The following is a 21,446-nucleotide window of genomic DNA, read 5'->3' as shown; positions in this document are numbered from 1 at the left end:
TTAAGCAAAATCAAAAAGCTTTCAGACACAGTGAGACAGACAGAAAACAAACCCGCAGTACCATCTAATGGTCAAAATGTAAACAAAGACACATAAAACTAACAAGTGTTCCAAACATACTCGTCCACGTCTGGACTTAACAGCTGCCAAATGCAACCTCTGACCCGGTGGGATTCCACATCCACTTTATTTTTCAATAGAAGGAGTACTCTGTCCCCTTCGTTCCAAAAAACCACAATCAGGCTCCCCTGACTGTCTCTCACCCTCAAAGCGTCCTCCGGGGTTTCTGCCTGCGGCCCTAGGACATCCCCTTCTGCTGCCACTGGGTTCTTACGACCCACAGTGGCAGCTTTGAACTAACCATGGAATAGGATTCCACATCTGCTCCATTATTCCAACAAACAGAAACCAAGGCACATACACAGCTGCGCCGCACTCAAAACACTCAGGACATTTAGAACGAAAACATCTCTGGCACACACACATTCCAGAGGGGATCCCCTTTACTGCCGAGTTGGTTCTCGCGTGTGAAGGGAAATCACACTTCCTGGCCAATGCACCAAAAAATGTAAGACCCCCCCCTGCCCCCACCAAAAACCAAGGGTGACCCAGCACCCCACGCCCCAGAAGGCTACACCCAAATCACTCGCAAGAAACGGTCTCGATGCAATAGCATGAGGATTTCTTTATTCCAGAATTCTGGGTTCCATAGCCATGCACCATGCAGGGTTAGAGGACTATGGACCCCGAGTGCTGAATTGCTACAGCTTTTATGAGTTTACAACAGAGCCCACGAATCATAAACCAATCATTTCTTAGCATGGAGAGCCCGTGAAATGTGAGCCAATGGCGACAGCTTTTATAAGTTTATGACAAAGCCCATGAAATGCGAGCCAATTGATTTGTACCACTCCATAGTTTTTAGGCCAATCAGTTTCAATTATCGGAGCCAGCACTCAGTGGACCAATTAGTTTCCTATAATGTCTATAGCTGTGTGAACTCCTGCTTAGGGGTAATGGCGTAAGTTTACAGAAGCCAAGATAAGCTTAGCTCATTTCCAGTTTCCCTCTATGGGTCCAGGATCACCTATTCAAGGCCTTTCTGCTAGGTCTAAACAAAGGGCGGGCTCTGGAATGTGACCTTTTACCTAGTTTCTAACAAAACGAGATAGCATTTTAAACTCCTGATTTCTTGGGGTCATTAGAGTTAGGCTGTATTACTTTCTATCCTTTCAGATCCTCCAAATTGTCATGGCCAAAACATGGCTCCAGTTTCCAGAAGGAAGGAGATGGGTCACTCTGATACTATATCTTGAAGGATATGAGGACAGTATCCCAAAGTCCCTCTTGATGACATCATGGGCAGCACAGTTGGAATGGTTTATGAGAGTTTGGACAGGCCTGGGCCCAGTAACCTTTACATTAGTTTGTTTCTCACATTGGGAAGTAAATTATCCCATCCCGCAGTACCTAGTTATTCGGGGAGTCGAGGTGGACGGCAGCCTGAAAGAGAAATGGGCGGGAAAGAAGAGCGAGGCCAAGCAAAAAGGGGTGTCTTGTCAAAGCCTCTTTAATGAAAAGCAAAACGCCTGGTTTTGAATGCACCCTGGGAGGAAGTAGGGAGGGGTTGAGGGGGAATGCTAAAAGCACAGGAGGAACGGTCATCCAGGGCGAATGCTGGCTGTGGCATCCAGCAGCTTTTCTGGAATGCTGGTTCCACCTAGACAACCCCAGGTGTTCAGTTGATTCTCATGATCAGCCTTGTGTGAAGGACAGGGTGGTTCAGCTGTAAACCTAAAGGTCAGTGAAATCTCAAGGTGAGAACTGTTGAAAGTCTGGTTTTCCCCAGTTTAGTTTCCCACAGTAAATAAATAAGTAAATAAGTAAATGAAATTTTCAGAAAAAAAAAATCCATCCTTCCCAATTCTAGCAAAGCTAATGTCAGACATGCAGCTGCTTCCATTCCGATGGAAGAGGAGCATCTATTAAGATGGCAAAACCACATGTGTTTCCTTTAAGACTACCTATGTATAGATTTTTAACCATCAACTCTGATGTTATGAGTTTTAGGTTAACCCTTTTGTTACAGACTTTACAGGTTTTTAATTATATTCAATATGCTTAAAAATCTTGAGGTAAGATTTAGCAACCTTAGTGAAATTTTAGAGTTAACCCAAAGCCAAAAGGGCATGAAATGAGTAGCCATAGTCCCCATAGAAAAAGTCTGTCCCTTTAGTTGTTGTTTTGTTCTCCTTTCTCTGTCACAAACTCAAATGGCTCACCTGATATGGGAGAGAATTTGGAGGAAACATTTCAACAAGCATGTGTGGGTCTAGAGGAGGGGAAACCATTCCCCAACTCTAGAGTTGTCTTCTAATTGAAGGAGAACAGTGCAAAACCAATGTTCTAACACCGCTCATACATAAAACAGACAGGCCTAAGGAAATTACAAGTTGGAGCTCCAAAGCTATGGGGCTGAATAGGGTCAAATGAAATAGGCCAGCCATATCTTTAAAGATGGTGGTTGTGAGGAACCTTCATCTCTGAGAGTTCTAGACAGGGGCAAGATGTTCAGTGGTCTTGTCCTTGTACTCAGGGAAACATTTACACTGATCATCCCCTAATTGCCACTGTTTGATAGCAGGCACTAGGAAAGGCTATGTGAGTCACAGATCTATTATAAATTTTTGTTTCTGTTTTTGTTTCCAATGTAAGTTTCACAGATCTGAGAAGAAAGTATCCTGACAGTTGAAAGCCAAGGAATGCTGTAAAGCCCCACTGTGCCACAAATCTCACATAAGAGATTTATTGGGAAGAATGAACTCAGGATGGTGGCTGCCTGGGCTCAGGAGAAGAGCAGCAGAGAGCTGAGCAGAAGACAGGGTTTCTAATAGAATTTCTTTGGGGTAGAGCATTCATTCAGCGTGAGAATTGGTAGAATTTCAAGTCCAGAGCTTGGGCATTTTACTCAATAGGGTAGGGGCTGGCTCCAGCTGTTAGGGTAGTTAGAGTGTTCAAATGGTAGGACCTTGTGGTTGGAGATTTCCACTGGAGGGGCCTGGCCACTCTCATGCCTCAAGAGGTTTACAGGGTACACATTGCCAGCTCAGGCATGGGTTAGGAAAAACAGAAGAAAGAAAGAAAAGAGTAATGAAAAGTTGTACTGTGGATGATAAAAATAGAGGCAGGTGAGAATAGTTGAGAATTTGATATTTCTTCTATATGTGGTGTAGATTTAAATTATGAGCTCCCTATGTACTAGAAATTGTCCCAGTGTACCATTCTTTTCTAAATCAGAATCATTTCCTTTCAAGAAGTTAAGGGAACTTGAAGTTTTATGTGGGAGCCTTGAGTCTGGTGGCTTTATTTGTAGGTCTGTTCAGAAATTCAAAGATAGTCCAAATAATTTCATCTATAGCCTGTGAATTTACAGCCCTGCTTATAAGAATAAATAAGTTGTACCTCAACTTACATGGCCTCATTCTATCTTACTGTAGTATTTATTTATTTATTTATTTACTTACTTACTTATTTATAGGTAAATTGTTGCTTTCCCAGGCGGAGCATTGTTTCCTAGAGATATGGGTCCCAGCAACCTTCTCTGGTGACTGAGACTTTTCTCACTTGTCTTCTTCTTTGTTGAGTCTTGGTGGTTTGTTAAGTGGAAGTGTTCAGAGGATTTTCATAAATTTGTGCTGTGGATACACATGAGATGTCATCTAGGTATGTTGAAATAAATTGTCTAGAGTAAACATGAACAAAACCTTACTTTCAAGATGAAAAGTAGATTGCCGGGCAGTGGTGGTGCATCATGCCTTTAATCCCAGCACTTGAGAGGCAGAGTCAGGCAGATTTCTGAGTTCAATGTCAGCCTGGTCTATAGAGTGAGTTTCAGGGCAGTCAGGCTACACAGAGAAACCCTGTCTTGAAAAATTCAAAATAAATAAATAAATAATAAATAAATAAATAAATATGAAAAGCAGAAAGTTTAATGAGCACCATCAAAAGGACAAATCGGCAACCAGCAAATTGGGAAAAGATCTTCACCAACCCCACATCAGATAGAGGGCTAATATCCAATATATACAAAGAACTCAAGAAGTTAGACCGCAGAAAACCAAATGACCCTATTAAAAAATGGGGTACAGAGCTAAACAAAGAATTTTCACCTGAAGAACTTTGGATGGCTGAGAAGCATCTTAAAAAAATGCTCAACTTCATTAGTCATTAGGGAAATGCAAATCAAAACAACCCTGAGATTTCACCTTACACCAGTCAGAATGGCTAAGATTAAAAATTAAGGAGACAGCAGGTGTTGGCAAGGATGTGGAGACAGAGGAACACTCTTCCACTGCTAGTGGGGTTGCAAATTGGTACAACCACTCTGAAAATCCGTCTAGCGGTTCCTCAGAAAACTGAGCATGTCACTTCCATAGGATCCTGCTATACCACTCCTGGGCATATACCCAGAGGATTCCCCAGCATGTAATAAGGATACATGCTCCACTATGTTCATAGCAGCCCTATTTATAATATCCAGAAGCTGGAAAGAACCCAGGTATCCCTCAACAGAAGAATGGATGCAAAAAATGTGGTATATATACACAATGGAGTACTATTCAGCCATTAGAAACAATGAATTCATGAAATTCTTAGACAAATGGATGGAACTGGAGAACATCATACTAAGTGAGGTAACCCAGTCTCAAAAGATCAATCATGGTATTCACTCACTAAATAAGTGGATATTAACCTGGAAAACTGGAATACCCAAAACATAATCCACACATCAAATGTACAAGAAGAACGGAGGAGTGGCCTCTTGTTCTGGAAAGACTCAGTGTATCAGTATAGGGCAAAACCAGAACAGGGAAGTGGGAAGGGGTAGATGGGAGAACAGGGGAGGGAAGGGGGCTTATGTGACTTTCAGGGAGTGGGAGGCCAGAAAATGGGAAATCATTTGAAATGTAAATAAAAAATATATCGAATAAAAAAAAAAAGAAAGTTTAATGAGATCGAATAGAGCTTGCCCCTTTTCTCTATTGCATAGAAATACTTGAAATGACATATCATCTATACATAGAGAGACATGTTTGTTCATACATAATGTGTCCGGTTATAAATAACCACATAGAGCTCTCTATTTAGGTATCTGATCATTTCCAAACTCCCACATTTCTAGATTCTTTCCCAGATCATAGACTTATTTGTTGTTTTTACTTAGGTTGTTCCCATGATTAAAACAATTCTTTGTCTTCCCTGGTTTCTGTGGATCAACAGTGTCACAGAAAGTGTTTATCCAGAGAAGTCTTGGCATGAAAAGAACCCCTGAAGGAAGCCTAGGCTTCAGTGTGGCAGAGGTTTAGTACAATCACAACAAATACTGTCCCATTCGGAAAGTCAGGAGCCCTCAAGTGAGTTCAAGGGGCATTACATGGGTCTCATTTTGCTTTGACTAAAGAATTGAGAAGCTTGGTTTTAACCACATTGTCATTAGCTTAAGATTAGTGTTTAACAAGCTCAAAGGATAACTTCAACATTGCCGTAGATTTTTGTATTTGCTTTTTCAACAGAAATCAAACAAATTCAATCCTACCCTATGCATTTATTTATAAGATTAGTCATAGTAAATAAAAATAAAAAGCAAATAAATAAATAAATAAATAAACAAACAGAAAAAAATCAAAACAAAAATTCCCTAGGTATTTTTATAACATTTCAGCTACTGGTTAAATTATTCCTATTAGAGTGTGTGTGTATGTGTGTGTGTATGCATGTGTGCACAGTGCATTTATGGGTTTGTGTGTATGGGTTTGTCTGTCCACAAGTATGTGTGCAGGTATACATGTATACAAGTGCATATTACAGAAGCCATAGTCAATGCTGAATGTCTTCCTGTAAAATCTTCTTTCTTATGTTTTATGATGGGGTCGCTTCATTAAACTTCTTGGTGGTTAATGTGATTAGAGTGCCAGAACTGCAGTGATCCTGTTTTTTGGGTCGTCATAGAGATGGGTTAAGGACAGGCACAGAGAAACCTGCTTTTTTACTTGCCTGGTAAGAATTCAAAGTCAGGGCCTCAAGCTTAAGAATCAAACACTTTACTACTGAACCATCTCCCTATCTGCGATGTACAGTTTTATATAAACTTGACATTCACTAGAGTAATTTGGGAAGAGGGAACTTCAGTTGAGAAATGTTCCAATGAGATCGACCTATGGTCTAGCATGTGGTGTATTTTCTTTATTTATATTTGATATGTGAAGGCCTAGCTCATGTTAGGTTGGTCTCTGTCTAGTAGGTAGTCCTGGGTAATATAAGCAGGTCAAGCAAATCTTGAGGGGAAAAGGAAGGAGCATTCCTCTTTGGCTTTTGCATTGGCTTTAGCATCCAGGTTGCTGTTTTGGGCTCCTGTCCTGACTTCTCTCAGCGATGAACTTAATATACAACTGTAAGCAAAAATAACCCCTTGCCTTTTAATTCCCCTTTGGTGCAGGTATTTTGTCACAGCAATAGAAATTCTGACTAAGACACCATAAGAGAGATTTTTTTTTAAATGACTTGTTACAGTTCAGAAAATAATTTATTTAACAACTTTTTCTTTTCTTAGAAAAACAGCAGTAGGACTTTTAAAGTAAAGAAACTGGAAACAATCAGAAGAACACCATGGAAGAAACAGAGAAAAAGACTGCAACACAAGAAGGCAGATTCTTTTCCAAGATCAAGGTATGGATTGTTTCTGTGTATGCATGCACATACTCATTAGAGTCTTTAAAAGGAAGCATTGCAAGTGCTTGTTATGGTGCTCAGCTCACATAAAAATTTCCAACAAACTTGCTCTTGTACCCAGTGTGTTTTAATTCCTTGCTTTAGAAACTGTAGGTTTTATAATGAGGGATGTCTAACCAATATTATTCATTCAGGAAACAGAATAATTTAGGGCAGTGGTTCTCAACCGTGAGTTCTCAACATATGGGTTGGATGACCCTTTCATAGGGGTTACATATCAGTTATCCTGCATATCAGATATTTAAATTACAGTTCATAACAGTTGCAAACTGAAAGTTACAAAATTTAAGGAAAATAAATTTATGGTAGGAGTCAACACAACAGGAAGAACTATATTACATAGTCACAGCATTAGGAAGGTTGAGAATCACTACTCTAGAGGTTCTTAAAGAAGATTGGCATTTTAAATGTTTTAGATATTGTCTTAGTCAGGGTTTCTATTCTTGTACAAACATCATGACCAAGAAGTAACTTGGGGAGGGAAGGGTTTATTCAGCTTGCACTTCTGCATTGCTGTTCATCACAAAAGGAAGTCAGGACTGGAACTCAAGCAGGTTAGGAAGCAGGAGCTGATGCAGAGGCCATGGAGAGATGTTTCTTACTGGCTTGCTTGCTTCCCCTGGCATGCTCAGCCTGTTCTCTTATAGAACCCAAGAATACCAGCCCAGGGATGGTACCACCTACAAGGGTCCCTCCCCACTGGATCACTAATTGAGAAAATGCCTCACAGTTGGATCTCATGGAGGCACTTCCCCAACTGAAACTCCTTTCTCTGTGATAACTCCAGCCTGTGTCAAGTTGACACACAAAACCAGCCAGTACAATTGACCCCTTGTCAACTTGACACACAAACACATCACTATTAAGCCTCAACCCTTACTTTCTTATTCATTCCCAAGATCTAAATTACTTTAAAAGTCCCACAGAATTCACATATTAAAATCCAATTACTTTAAAATGTCCAATATCTTTAAAATTCAAAGTCTTTTAGAAATTCGAAGTCTCTTAACTGTGGGCTTCACTAAAATACTTTCTTCCTTCAAGAGGGAAACATAACAGGGCACAGTCACAACCAAAAGCAAAACTCAAAATCCAGTGGTTCAGTGTCTGAGATCCAACTCACAATCTTCTGGGCTCCTCCAAGGGCTTGTCACTTCTCCAGCTCTTTGTAGCACACAGCTTGTCTTCTAGGCTCTAGCTGCCTGTACTCCACTGCTGCTGCTTTTCTTGGTGGTCATCTCATGGCACTGGCATTTCCAAAACACTGCTGACTTCTGCTGTACTAGACTTTACCAATAGCCTCTCAAGGGCTCTTTTCATGGTGCCAAGCCTCAACTCCTATGCATGATCCCTTCAGTCCTGGGCCATCAGTTGCAACTGAGATTGCGCTTTCACCAATGGCCTTCTGCAGCCTCTCAGTGCCAAGCCTCAGCTGTTCTTCATGACCCCTTCATGCCTTCAAAACCAGTACCATCTGGGTGACTCTTACACAGTACCAAGTCTAGCCACAGCACAAAATACAACTATGGCTATCTCGGGAACACAGCCTCTGTGCTCTCAGAAAACACTTCCCAGAAGATTTCACCTCAGTGGTGCTAGTCTCTTCTTAATCACCACTAATTTCTTAGCTCCAGCTAACCAGCATCAATAGCCCCAATAGCACAAAGGTTTGCTTTAGTGGTTCTAGTATCTTGTTAATCACAGCTGATTCTTCAACCCCAGCTAACCAAAACCACAGAATATTCACAATCAAAACATGGCCCCTTTAAGAGTCTTTAATCTTCCCTCTGAAATTTCACAAGCCAGGCATCCATTTTCTGCAATGTTCTCAACATTATCTTCCAAGCTCCTACAGAACATTCCATAGAGCTCTTAACACTGAATGGATCATCTAGCCTACAATTCCAAAGTCCTTCCACAGTCCTCCCCAAAACATGGCCAGGTTGTCACAGGAATAACCCACTACACTGGTGCCAATTTGTCTTAGTCAGGGTTTCTATTCCTGCACAAACATCATAACCAAGAAGCAAGTTGGGGAAGAAAGGGTTTATTCAGCTTACACTTCTGCATTGCTGTTCATCACAAAAGGAAGTCAGGACGGGAACTCAAGCAGGTTAGGAAGCAGGAGCTGATGCAGAGGCCATGGAGAGATGTTCCTTACTGGCTTGCTTGCTTCCCCTGGCTTGCTCAGCCTGCTTTCTTACAGAACCCAAGACTACCAGCCCAGGGATGGTACCACCCATAAGGGGACCTCCCCACTTGATCACTAATTGAGAAAATGCCTCACAGTTGGATCTCCTGGAGGTACTTCCCTAACTGAAACTCCTTTTTCTGTGATAGCTCCAGCCTGTGTCAAGTTGACACGCAAAACCAGCCAGTACAGATGTGTATTATGTTGTGGTATAATTAGTCTGAAGTCAGCGGTTAATCCAGGGCTTAGCTTCAGAGTCCTGATAGAAGGTGAGAGGTTATAGCTAGAAATCAGCTCTGCAACATAAGTGCTTTGTTCACTAATAAGAAAATATGAGTTCATGACATGGCTAGAAAAATATTTTCTTCAAGCTTTGCAACATAATAATCATTGTTTGTAAGAAAATAGTCCATTCTTTTAGCTGCTTTGGTGGGGTTCAGTATTTTAGAAGCAATTATTGTTATCATAGCTCCAGAGGCATCTTTACATCACAGAATACGAACATATGTTAACTGACAAAATTCAAGCATTGGCTTAGCTTCTATAGAGTTTCTCAAAATGTTTCTCTCTAGGATGCTGTCTCTTAAATCATCCTATTAAAGTTCATTTTTTTCTTTATTCACACATTGTTGAATCTGCATATCAATGTAAAAGAGGCTTCAGATTCAGTCCCTGGAAAGTGTTTTTACTTGCAATGATATATGAATTATTGGAAGCCAACCTCCCTCAAGTTTTTACAATCTTCTGAGGAGCCCAGGTCCCTTGGCTCCTAGTCCTTGCCAGATGCTTCCTAGTTGTGCCATTTTGGACAATTTATGCAACCTGTTTATACGTCAGTGTTGTTCATTTGAAAAGGGTGATGGTAGTCTCACATTTTAAAATTTTGTATCCTTACTGTGTACGTGTCAGTCTCTGTCACTGCAAATGTGTGTGCCTACCTTTCAGGGTTACCCTACAATGCTGGTACGAAGGATTAAACCCAGACACTCACACACACTAGGCAACTTCTCTTTTCCTGATCTGTATCTCCTTTAAGATGTTTAAAGCATCTTAGAAAGGTTTAAAACACCTTTAAGATGCTTTAACTTCTTTACATTTATCTTTTATATTATGCACATGGATTTTTGCTCCCATGTGAATTGGTATACCATTTTTGTATCTTGTATTTTTGGAGGAGAGACGTTGGATCACCTGAAGGTAGAGTTGCAGGTGGTTTTGAACCACCATGTGTTCCTCAGAACGTAGCACAAGTTTTCAACAAGAGCAGTCAGTGCTTTTAACCACTGAGCCACATCTTTAACTTCAAATCTTAAGATATTGATAAGTATTGTGATCACTAGACCATATTTGTAGACATAAGTCATCAAGTATCATTATTAGGAGCAGTGCTCAATGTTTGTCTTTGTTAACATTTTTAGTTAAAGTTTCTATGGCTGTGAAGAGACACCATGATAATTGCAACTGTGCCAATATATAATATATATATAATATATAATATATAATATATATAATATATAATCCATCATGGCCAGAATAATGGTGGCATGCAGGCAGATGTGGTGCTAGAAAATGAGCTAAGAAATCTACATCAAGATTGACAGGCAACAAGAAAATTATGATACTGGGCTGGCTGGAGCTTCTGAAACCTCAGATCCCATCTCTACAGACACACTTTATCCAAGAGGCCACATCTACTCTAATAGTACCAGATCTTGGTGGCCAAGCATTCAAATCTATGATCTTATGATGTCCATTCCTTTTGAAACCACCATAGTTACTTTGGAGTTTAATAACTGTAGATATTTGTACAAATGTTATGGGAAAATGTTCAATCCACTAGTATATAAGGCAAAATGTAAAGGTAACTTGTTTAAAAATAATTAGACTCATCTCTTTCTCTGGCTTTAGAACTATTAAGAAATTGGGATCGTCAAAAGGTCTACTGTGCCAGACTGAAGCTTTTGCTTCTAGATAGACACATAATCATTAGGAAAAGCCACCCAGGACAGGGGAATCATGGCCACCCCATAGCCTCCAGGCATGCATGCACTTATGACCTCTCCAGCTACCAATGACTAGTTCTAACCTAGGGGCCAGACAAGTGGCCTGGTTTAGCTAAACAAGTCAACAAAACCAAACCAAAACTCACGAAACTTGGAAAAAGACTGATATTAACAAAAAGATACTGATGGGCAAGAAAGAGAAAAAATGAACTTACCATGTATGTATGAAATCAACAAACAGTAAATTTAATCAACAAGAATTACTAAAGAAAATACAGGACAGGACAGATACCTTGATCAGTAAAATACTTGCTTTTGAGGCAGGAGGGCTTGAGCTCAGACTCTAAAGTCTATATAAAAATTAAGCACGGCAATATATATCTGTAATCCCAGTATGGAGAGTTGAAGTCAGGCAGATAGTTGGAGTTCACTGATGAGCCAGCCTTGTCTCCTAGGTGAATTCTAGGCAGGTGAGACACAAACTTTTTTTTTTTTGTAAACAATGTACAAATATTGAGGCATTGTCCTGAGATTGTCTTCTGGTCTCCCCATGTACATCTCATACATTAACTCATCCCACATGAATGTGCACACACATACAAAAAAACATAGGATGAATGAAAAAGAGAAAAATTAAAACTCCCTTAGAAAGCAGGAAAAGACTGCTCTAAAGGAGTTTGTTGCAGACTATAGAATACTGAGAAAAAAAGTCAGCAGGATTAGATTTTTAAATACAAATGTTATGTAGCAGTAGACTTGAATGAGCCTTGCCAGTGGTTTCTTTTAGTTTCTGCACAGAAAAAAGTGCTTTAGGGGAAGTACAGAGGAAGAAAGTATTTAGGTTTTTGTTTCAAAACATAAATAGAATAAATTATCTCAAATCTTAATTTTTGAAACTTGGTAGACCTCAATTATGGATCCGAAATATAAAACTTAAGTGAAAATTATTATCTCAGTTACATCCCCTGAAAGATTTAAAGTGAGATGAAAGAACATCTCTGCAAATTGCATTTGGATTTAGAAAACAAACATCTATACTTTTGACCTATACTGAACTAAGTGTTCACATTTCACTCTCAATTCTTTCTTTTCTTTTCCTCATTCTTTAGTTTCTTTCTTTTTCTTTCTTTCTTTCTTTCTTTCTTTCTTTCTTTCTTTCTTTCTTTCTTTCTTTCTTTCTTTCTTTCTTTCTTTCTTTCTTCCTTCCTTCCTTCCTTCCTTCCTTCCTTCCTTCCTTCCTTCCTTTCTTTCTTTCTTTCTTTCTTTCTTTCTTTCTTTCTTTCTTTCTTTCTTTCTTTCTTTCTTTCTTTCTTTCTTTCTTTCTTTCTGTCTCCTTTTTTATTTGGATATCTTTCTGCTCTGTTTTATACAAATTAGTTGGCACTTGTGCCATTAATTTTCAAGCACTAAATACTAATCTAACACAATAAATTTGCATAGTATTTCAGATGAGATAATACAGAAATTCCAGAAGCTGGGATGATGACATTTGACATCAATCAGCTGCCAGTAGATAAGGTGGGGAAAATAAGAAACTCATTCACTACATCACTCAAAGTGAGTTAATTAGTCACAGATACGTAATGAGGAACATTATTTACATTGGCACCCTTCATCCTGTACCTGAGGGGCTCCAAAAATGTTCTGCCCAGGTTTTCCTTGAACCCCACTTGGATTAATGTGATAAAGTGTTAAAGAGAATATTGCACCAGGAAGAAATAAAAATTAGGTATCTTTGCTGTGGCTGTTTACACCAATGGTGAGAATGTAGCTAGTGTTGAAGAATGCAGAAAAAGAGGAGAAAGTGTTAAACTGAAGAAGCAAATCCAGAGACTTGTCATTCCTACAGAGAGAGCACACTAGGCTTGCTAAAGACACAAGGCGTTGGCATGAGTCTTTGTTCTCTTCTTTTTCCTCCATAAAATGGACAACACGTGACCTGCAGAAAACAATATAGTGTTGACAACCCATCAATAGCTGTGCCTTACATAGAACAGCTCCCTGTCTTTCTGTATGAATAAGGTAAACTGATAAGAGAGGAAATCCATAAATATCTAGAAAATTCACTACTGCTCACCAACTGTTCTATTTTTTTTCAGAATGAGGACACAATGACATATAGAAGATATTATGCTTTAAAGTTTGTTGCATGTTCAAGGACTATTTATGATGGATATAATCACTTACCTCTTGGTGTAAGCTCTTTTATCAGTAGATGGCAGATACACATCAAACCAAAAGTTTTCATTATTTTCTTAAACATTTTTCTTCTTAGATGTTTCTGCTGTCATTAACGTGTGCATATCTATCCAAAGCACTATCAGGCGCTTATATGAATTCCATACTCACACAAATAGAGAGACAATTTGATATCCCTACATCTGTAGTTGGATTTATCAATGGGAGCTTTGAGATTGGTGAGTTATTGTTTACATTTAATTACCTTTATATATTGATATTTTCTCCTTATTTCTTGCAGAAGCCTATTTAATCTGACTGAGTCACATACTTTCTGATGTTGATTGAAAAGCCTGGTTTGTGAACAAACCATTTATTTAAATGTCCTTATGATGGCCCTCAAGTATTGCCATATAGCCTGACACAGTCCCTTCTCTATGAGGAGTAGCAGAAGATTTTGAATATTAACCTTTAATTCTACCACTTGATAACTCAAAGACAAGCAAATGGGTTTTCCTTGGCATTTTAGAAAGCTGATATAAGACAAACTTGCGTCCCAAAGGAGAGAGCAACTGTTTCTCTGCCCCTACTGTGTCTGTGAAGTTGATGGCTCCTCTCCCCTATTCACAAGAGAAGACTAGGAAGATTTTATGTGTTTGAGCTCTGTCACACACAATTCCTAAGAAGAGTGGATTAACTTCAACTCCTAATTTTTGGTGATGAACTGAGATACGAGAGTACCAAGGTTGAAAGACAAAAAGATTCCCTCTATACACAAAGTGACCTGGAAGCATTGTTGCCTCACATTTCTAGTTTAATCAGTTTTTACTTCCTTCAAGTTAAAATTGTCTTTAATGCATACAATCAAAGCTAATGGGACTAAGCAGAAGGTCGCCACTACTGACGATGCACCATTCTGACTCCCAGGATCAAGCTCCTTAGTGCTTACTATTTCATGAGTGTCCTATACCTTTGGTGGTTTCAGGATGAATGCCTTACATAGACCTTACACAGATTGCTAGTGTTCTGTGTGTTAGATGCAGCAAGTGCAGTCCATCAATTACCCAAGACACTACAGGACACATTTGTGCTACTGAAGAAAGTCTCCTGAAGGAGTAAAGGCTTCACAAGCAAATAAATGGACAGGTTAATGTAAAGAAGAGATTTGTGTAGACGGCAAAGCATCACACTGCTTGTGAGGAGATAGAGTCAGCCCAATTTCATGGGAAGTTGGAAGTTATTAGAGCATGAGCCTGGGGAATGTACAGGAATGAGAAATAGGTAAAGACTGTGGCTTACTCTTGGAGTATGTCTTTTATTTTCCAGGTAGCAGAGTGCCAGTATAGGGCGAAAAGTAAATGCTGATTTTTCTGTACTCAAATTCAAAACCCAGTGATATCTGATTTCATGATAATATTTTTCTTGCAAAAAAATTAAACTATATAGGCAAAGAGGAAACCAGTTACACTGGAGTCAAATTACCAGAATATTTAAGCTGCATGCCAGGCAGAAATATTTGAGCTTTTTTAAAAAGAAGGTAAATATTAACTAGATCTTATTTTCAAGTAATTATTGGCTCCATTATATTTTGCAAGATTTACAGCAACCACAATATCATAAGCCACTATTTATACTTCTATTGGTAGAGGAATCACTGTTGTCCATGTCGCTACTCTTCCCTACTTTACCATGAACAATGAATAGAAAAGCTATCAGCTATTTAAAGAAATTATTAAATAAATTCATTATTCAGTAGTAAAACAGGAAGCACTAAGGAGCTTGACCCTGGAGATAGAACAGTACATCTTCAGAATTGGTGAGCGTCTTCTTAATCCCATTTTGCTTTGATGTTTTCATTAAATGCATTAAAGTCAATGTTACATTGAAGGAAGTAAAACGTGTGATAAATTCAGTTAATGATAATTATTATTCAATAATTATTGATAATCAATAATAATTATTTTCAATACTTATTACCCAAGTCCACAAACGCTCTAACTTCTCTGAACTCCATAGCTTCTAGATTAAAGGTTAAAAATTCCTGTTTAATGTTGAAAATCTTAAGTCTTTCTACCACCATTGGTTGTGGCAGGTAGCTTAAAGGGAATTAATTAGAAATAGTTGTGAGCAGACGCAATTCACATTGGCCAGCGAAAAAAGGATTTGGTGTGCATTTCCTCAACAGTTTTGCAAGCAACCTCTTCTTAACCTATATAACACTTTAGCTCCCTCCCTAACTCGTCCCTCTGCTTATTAGAAGAACACAACAAGGCAATGTAAAAGGTGAATTCAGCCTAAGGTGAGGCCCGAGTGTTTTTTTTCTTTCAATCAATAAAGCTTTCAGACAGTTGCCTGTGCATTCAGTGGAGCACGGCCATAGACTAGAAAGAACTTACAGAGAGTTCAAACACTGGGTATTTTGGGACCTTACCTGATACATGATGATTTAATTGATGGGGTCTTTGGAAACAGACAGGCTGTAATAAGGAAAATAAAAATATAGAGGTGGGGAACAAGCCTTTCAAAAACAATACCACATCTCTTCTTAGATAGCAGATTGGAGAGAAATAAAATTTGGAGAAAAGCAAAGTCTTTAAATGTCTTTCAAACAGTCAAGACCACTTAAAGATTTGCTAAGTCATCAAAGAAGAGTGTTTGATTTTTCTAATCTTTCCTTTATGTATAATATGAACAGGGTAAATATTGTCATCCAACTAAAGGATGTTGTTTGTTGAGAACGTACTTATGTATTTGGTTCTTTTAAATTCTTTTTCCATGTGGCTAATACTGATGATTGAACCTGGGGCCTCAGGCACATTAAGGAAACATTTTCCAGCTTCTTGATCCCTCCTTTATTTAGTCTTTTTTAAACAGGAAGGCTTAGTAAGTTTCCCAGAGTGTCTTGAGCTCAATATGTAGTCCAGGCAAATCTGCACCTTGTAATTGTTCTCTCTTGGCATCCCTGTAGCTGAGGATGAGAGATCTGTGCCACCAGGTGATACTAGTTCTTTCAACTCTCAAACATGTTTGTCAAAGGCCTCTGTCAGAACAGGACCTATAAATGAGATTTTTTTTAAACCAAAGCTTTTTTCTAAACCACAAAGATGAATTTTTGGTTTGATTCCTGCAATCTAGACCTGAGACCCATTTGGAGGACTAGGACTCTTACCATCTCTCTGCTTAACAGTATTAACTGGTCTAAAAAAAGAATTGGAAAATCAAGGCAGACACCCAACTTGGCCATGTTGAGCAATAAAAGAGTTTTAAAATGAAAAGTTTACAGAAAATGACTCCATTTGATTCTGCACAGTGTAGGCTTGAGAGGAGAGGTCAGAGGAGACATGAAGGCTTACACTCCATTTGTATCCAATGCCAAAAGCAGGATTATCCTGGATAGATCCTTTAATATTCTCCAAAATGTAAGAGAACTTACTTTCTGGGTCATAATTTCTTTAAACATTAAAACAATATGAAAAACCTCATAGGCACCAATCCTTGAATTCTTAAGGTGGTTGTTAAACAATGAACTCCAGAGTCCAAATGTTTTAGAGGCTGTTCACTAAGAGTTGATAATACTTTACTGAAAAAAGCATTCTCATTCCCTCAACCAGGAAACCTTTTGTTGATTGTATTCGTGAGTTATTTTGGAACGAAACTGCACAGACCTATCATGATTGGTGTTGGATGTGTGGTTATGGGCCTGGGGTGTTTCTTAATGTCACTACCTCATTTCCTCATGGGCCGGTGAGTATTCCAATCCTTGATGATATTTTAGGTTCAACTTTAGCCTACAGGAAATGAGACTCAGAATTTCCTCTCTCAAAGGAGTAATAGTTCCCCAATGCACAGAATACTAATATGTAAATTAGAAAGTGTGGTCTCTGATCTGTCAGTATGATCTGTCAATGTTGTGGCCTCAGGTCCATTTAAGATCCCATCCAGTTCATTTGTAACATGGGGATTTGAGACATCTCTTTTATGAAGTTGAGACACATGGACAGAGTCTATGAATCTGCTAACTCTTGTGCTATTAGATTCTTTGATTTCATGGGGTGTACAATATGACATAACCATGAGACACCAAGGACTAGAAGAATGTCAAGGCTGATTTTATTTTCATGTTTAACAAGGTAATTTGCTGAGAAAATTGTAAAAGTATAATTATGTTCAGTTATCACTTCCCCTTTCCTACATTTTGGGGACAGTTTTCAGGTTTTTTTTGTTTGTTTGCTTGCTTGAATGTCTTTGAATGTCTTGTTAGTTGGAAAATATGTTCAAAATTTGCTATTTACATTAGCACACTATAAGGAATGTTATCTTCCATAGGATCATGTTATTCTTTGTTATAGATTCCATTTTTTATCTAGATTTAATAATAAGATTATGTTTCTATTCTATAGGGATTCTTTGTGTCTTTCTTTATATCACAGTTCCTCACTGGGGGCAGGGTAACATCCATCAGCATGGGTCAGAAACTTGATTGCCTCTGACATCCTCTGGAGTCCCTGAGGATGCCTCCTGCTGCTGTTTGTTATACTCCTGTTTCTTAAGAACTACAAACTTCTAGGTCGACTCAGTGCCATTTCCTTGGAATTCTCCATCATTCTTTTCCTTATGAATTTGTTTTACTTCCTTCCCTCATCTTCCTGTTCCTCCTGCTTCTCCCTCCTTTTTTAAATTATTTCATTTTTGTTTCTTTTCTTTTTTTTTCTTAAAATGTATTTTATATATTTTAGGTGTGTGTGTGTGTGTGTGTGTGTGTGTGTGTGTGTAAACACTTTGCATGTCTGGTGCATACAGAGATTAGACAGAAGAGGGTGTCTAATCCCATTAATTTGGAGTTACAGATGGTTGTCAGGTACCATGGGGGTGCTGGAACCCAGGTCCACTACAAGAGCAGCAAATGCCCTTCACCACCGAGTCACTGTTCCCATCCTGCCTTGCTTTGCTTTTTGCAGTAGGGGGTTGATAAGCAGCCTAGGCTGGTTTGGAATTTAATATGTAGCTCAGACTTACCTCAAACTTTTGATGATTTCTATAATTCATAAAATAACCACCCACCATAATCTAAGAGACTGGTATGACAATTCTTTGCTTGCTTCTTGCTGAATTGGGGTGAAGAATTCTCTTCTGGGGGCCCAAAGGGAAATAGGAAATTTGGTTTTGTCAAAGGAAAGCTAGCTAACATCATTGCCATCTAGTCTCTATGTGCTGATAAAGTTTATGGCTTACCTGAAGTCCTGACTGTAAGGGTCTGAAAGGCTGGATGGGTGAGCTAGCTGTTCCAGAAATGTCTTAGAAGCAAGTCTGCAGAGGAAACAGCTTTGATGCCTCTGAGGTAGGATAGATGAGGGAGCTGGAATGGGTAGTCCCAGAATAGCAGCATCCTAGAGTGTGGTTCTTGTAAAGGCTGTCTTTCTCTTCTTCCACATTCCAATATACAAACCTTACAAGCAGCACATAGCTTTGTAAAGACATTCATATGGAACATACAGGGTACACAGATCAGTTAAGGAAAATCAATAAAGATAGACAACTGCCTTTCTTTATTGATCAAATTTCAATATAAATTTCCATTCATGCCATCTTAAAGGATGATATATAATAAGTCATGAGACTATTGTACCCAATAAGAGTCACTGGCTGTATATAGACATTTAAATCTCAGACAGTCCCAGAGCTGCCTCTGTATAAAGAGATCCTCATATGTATCACTTACCTTCTTGATCTTGTCAATCTCCTTCTTCTTGTCCATAGCCAAGATCTTCCAGTAGTCCCCCTTTGTCATGTCTTATTTTTATCAATTTAGAAGGAACCCAGAGTTTTTCTTTTCCTTTGGAAATATAGGCATAACCTCTCCCCCAGCATAACATATTTCCTGTTTTCCACTATGACATTAGAACAGCATTAAAATAAACAGGCTGATTTAGTTCAGCAGGTTTTTTTTTTTTTTTCCCTCACAATCCAATGTCTTCCAATAGCCATAGCTTTTTCTTCACTGGCATTTTTGAAAAAGTTAAGGTTAATTAAGCACTACATAATCTATTTCTGGGCTCTTTGTTGTTCCCTTTTGTCTGTTAAGCATCTTTTTAGAAGTACTATTAGACCTTTCCATAATTACTTGTCCTGTATGCTTATGTGATATGCTTGTAACATGTTTTAGGTTATAATATATATAAAAAAATACTTCATCTTATTAGAGACACATACTGGACCATTGTCTGCTGGGAGCCAGCCCCAGCTGATGTGCTCTTTTCTTCTTGGTTCTTCTTGAGGCAGCAGAAGGGGGGGGGGGTCGGGGAGCAAGACTTTGTATTATGAACTTCTAGGGTAAGACTTTGTCTTATGGAAAAATTAGGGTTGCTGTATAATAAAAAGTTTACGTATCTAAGTCTAAGTTACTAAGCTAATGTAGCTGACCTGCCTTCTGTGTTCCTCTAAAGCCAGAGACTGCAGTCTCAGGCATTTAAAACCTCATCCTAAAACAGTGGGAGATTAAGTAAAGGATTAGTTGCTAGAGCCTTTTCCCTATTGTCCAGATGCCTCTTGCTTGTCAGTCCCTAACAGGGGAAGTTAGGAGCAATAAACTATTGAACCAGGAGAAGAGAATAACACTTGTAGAAAGAAAACTTTCTACATAAGTGAATATGCATAATCTCACATAAATTCATACATACAACTTCATATATATTTTCACACAGTCAGCTGGGCCCATCTTGCATGCATTCTCACAATTTCATACTTACACACACATGCATACATTTTCACAATTACATACTTACACACACATCCATACTTACATATGCATATGGAGCAAAATACCAAGCACCAGTGCAGAAAGAACTCACTCATTCTGGATAAAAAATGGACTACAATATTTATTGCATCGAGAAAGAAACGGCTTCCATCCTTTCAATGCTAAATGAATTAAATCCATGTTTGTAAGAAAAAGGCTTTGTTTCTCTTAATAAGACTAAACCTCCTCAAAACCAGAACGGGGAACTGGGAAGGGGTGGGAGGGAGGACAGGGGAAGAGAAGGGGGCTTACGGGACTTTCGGGGAGTGGGGGGGGCTAGAAAAGGGGAAATCATTTGAAATGTAAATAAATTATATCGAATAAAAAAAATTAAAAAAAAAAAAAAGACTAAACCTGCCTTGTCCTTACCATGGGACCTGCCTTGTCCTTATCATGGGACCTGTCCTGTTCCATGGTAAGGAGAAGTCTGCCTGCTCCTTCTGCTTTCTGCAACGTCTTCTTTTTTCCTCTTTCCCTCTGCCTCCTGCACATTGTTCTCTTAGTTATTTTATGTTACCTATAGTTTCTAAGTTAATCCACTCTGTATTCTCCTTCTAATCTTGTTCTCTTCTGACTAAAACCTTCTCCTCAGTTCAGTTCTTCTCTCAGCTCTGTTCCTCTCACTAAATTCTTCTGGGCTGATTTCTCTTGTCCTCAGCCCTTAAACATCCTTCAGAATACATGATCACATGTTACAAAGTTCATCATAAGTTCACACAAAGTACCAAGTCATAAATAGAAATAGAAGTTTACAACAGAGAATGTTTACATGCATATCCATTAGGAGTAATTATCTAGCTATCATTTGTCTTTTCTACAGGTTTGTAGAAAGTTTAAAACCATAACTAAGTTATAAGTGAAGTTCTGTATCGATAAACCCAGTCAATATTTTATCTTCTGTCTTAACACCTATAATAAATCCTAGTTCCCTTTTTATGACCTTTGGTTAATCGTTTTACAACCTCTTGGAATGTGCTCTGAGTAGGAGAAAGTCTGGTTGCCATCTAAGAGCAATAAACTTGTGACACTTGGGAGACTGGTAGAGTTCTCATTGCAGTTTGACTATAGAAAAGACCTAGTAGCAGTCCCATTATAAAAGAGCTTAATAATCATAAATATAATTTTAGGAATTCTTATAGGATCATCATTAAAACTTAAGTCATCTATTTGTCTACATAGCATCACTATAAGACAGTACATCTTCATGGATCTGCAGAGATCTGCTCCAAAGGGATGTGCTATTACTTATTGATTATTATACATTTATAGTAATAACAGGAAAAGCATATAAATAGCAGGAATCTTTCCTAAAATTAGTCCCCCACAGCCTTGCTGAATGGGGGCTCACCTGTCGCAGATTATATAATAATCTGAGGCAGGCATTTCAGGATGATCATCTGCTAGCATATTAGCTTGTCTAATTATGGCTCATGACAATTGTCCATTTTAATTTGTATGGGTATTCCCATAATGGTCATAACTTCTAACA

At 38.6% G+C, this 21,446-nt stretch overlaps 1 protein-coding gene across 3 annotated transcripts in view; it reads left to right on the top strand.

Moving 5' to 3' along the window:
• Positions 1 to 6,666: 6,666 nt before the first annotated feature.
• Positions 6,667 to 21,446, top strand: part of LOC127677744 (solute carrier organic anion transporter family member 1A1-like) — a 72,254-nt gene continuing 57,474 nt past the window's right edge. Inside the window, exons 1-3 of one of the 3 annotated variants that reach the window (XM_052172761.1) lie at positions 6,667 to 6,726; positions 13,259 to 13,400; positions 16,773 to 16,905. In XM_052172761.1, the coding sequence (XP_052028721.1) occupies positions 6,667 to 6,726; positions 13,259 to 13,400; positions 16,773 to 16,905 (335 nt within the window). Of the gene's footprint in view, positions 6,727 to 13,258; positions 13,401 to 16,772; positions 16,906 to 21,446 lie in introns of those variants that run through there. The other 2 variants (XM_052172762.1, XM_052172763.1) reach the window with 2 other exon arrangements.

This window comes from Apodemus sylvaticus, chromosome 2 (genome assembly GCF_947179515.1).
Source record: "Apodemus sylvaticus chromosome 2, mApoSyl1.1, whole genome shotgun sequence".
NCBI classification, from domain to species: domain Eukaryota; kingdom Metazoa; phylum Chordata; class Mammalia; order Rodentia; family Muridae; genus Apodemus; species Apodemus sylvaticus.
The sequence above is the reverse complement of the archived record's forward strand: the minus strand, read 5'-3'. Positions and strand labels throughout refer to the sequence as shown.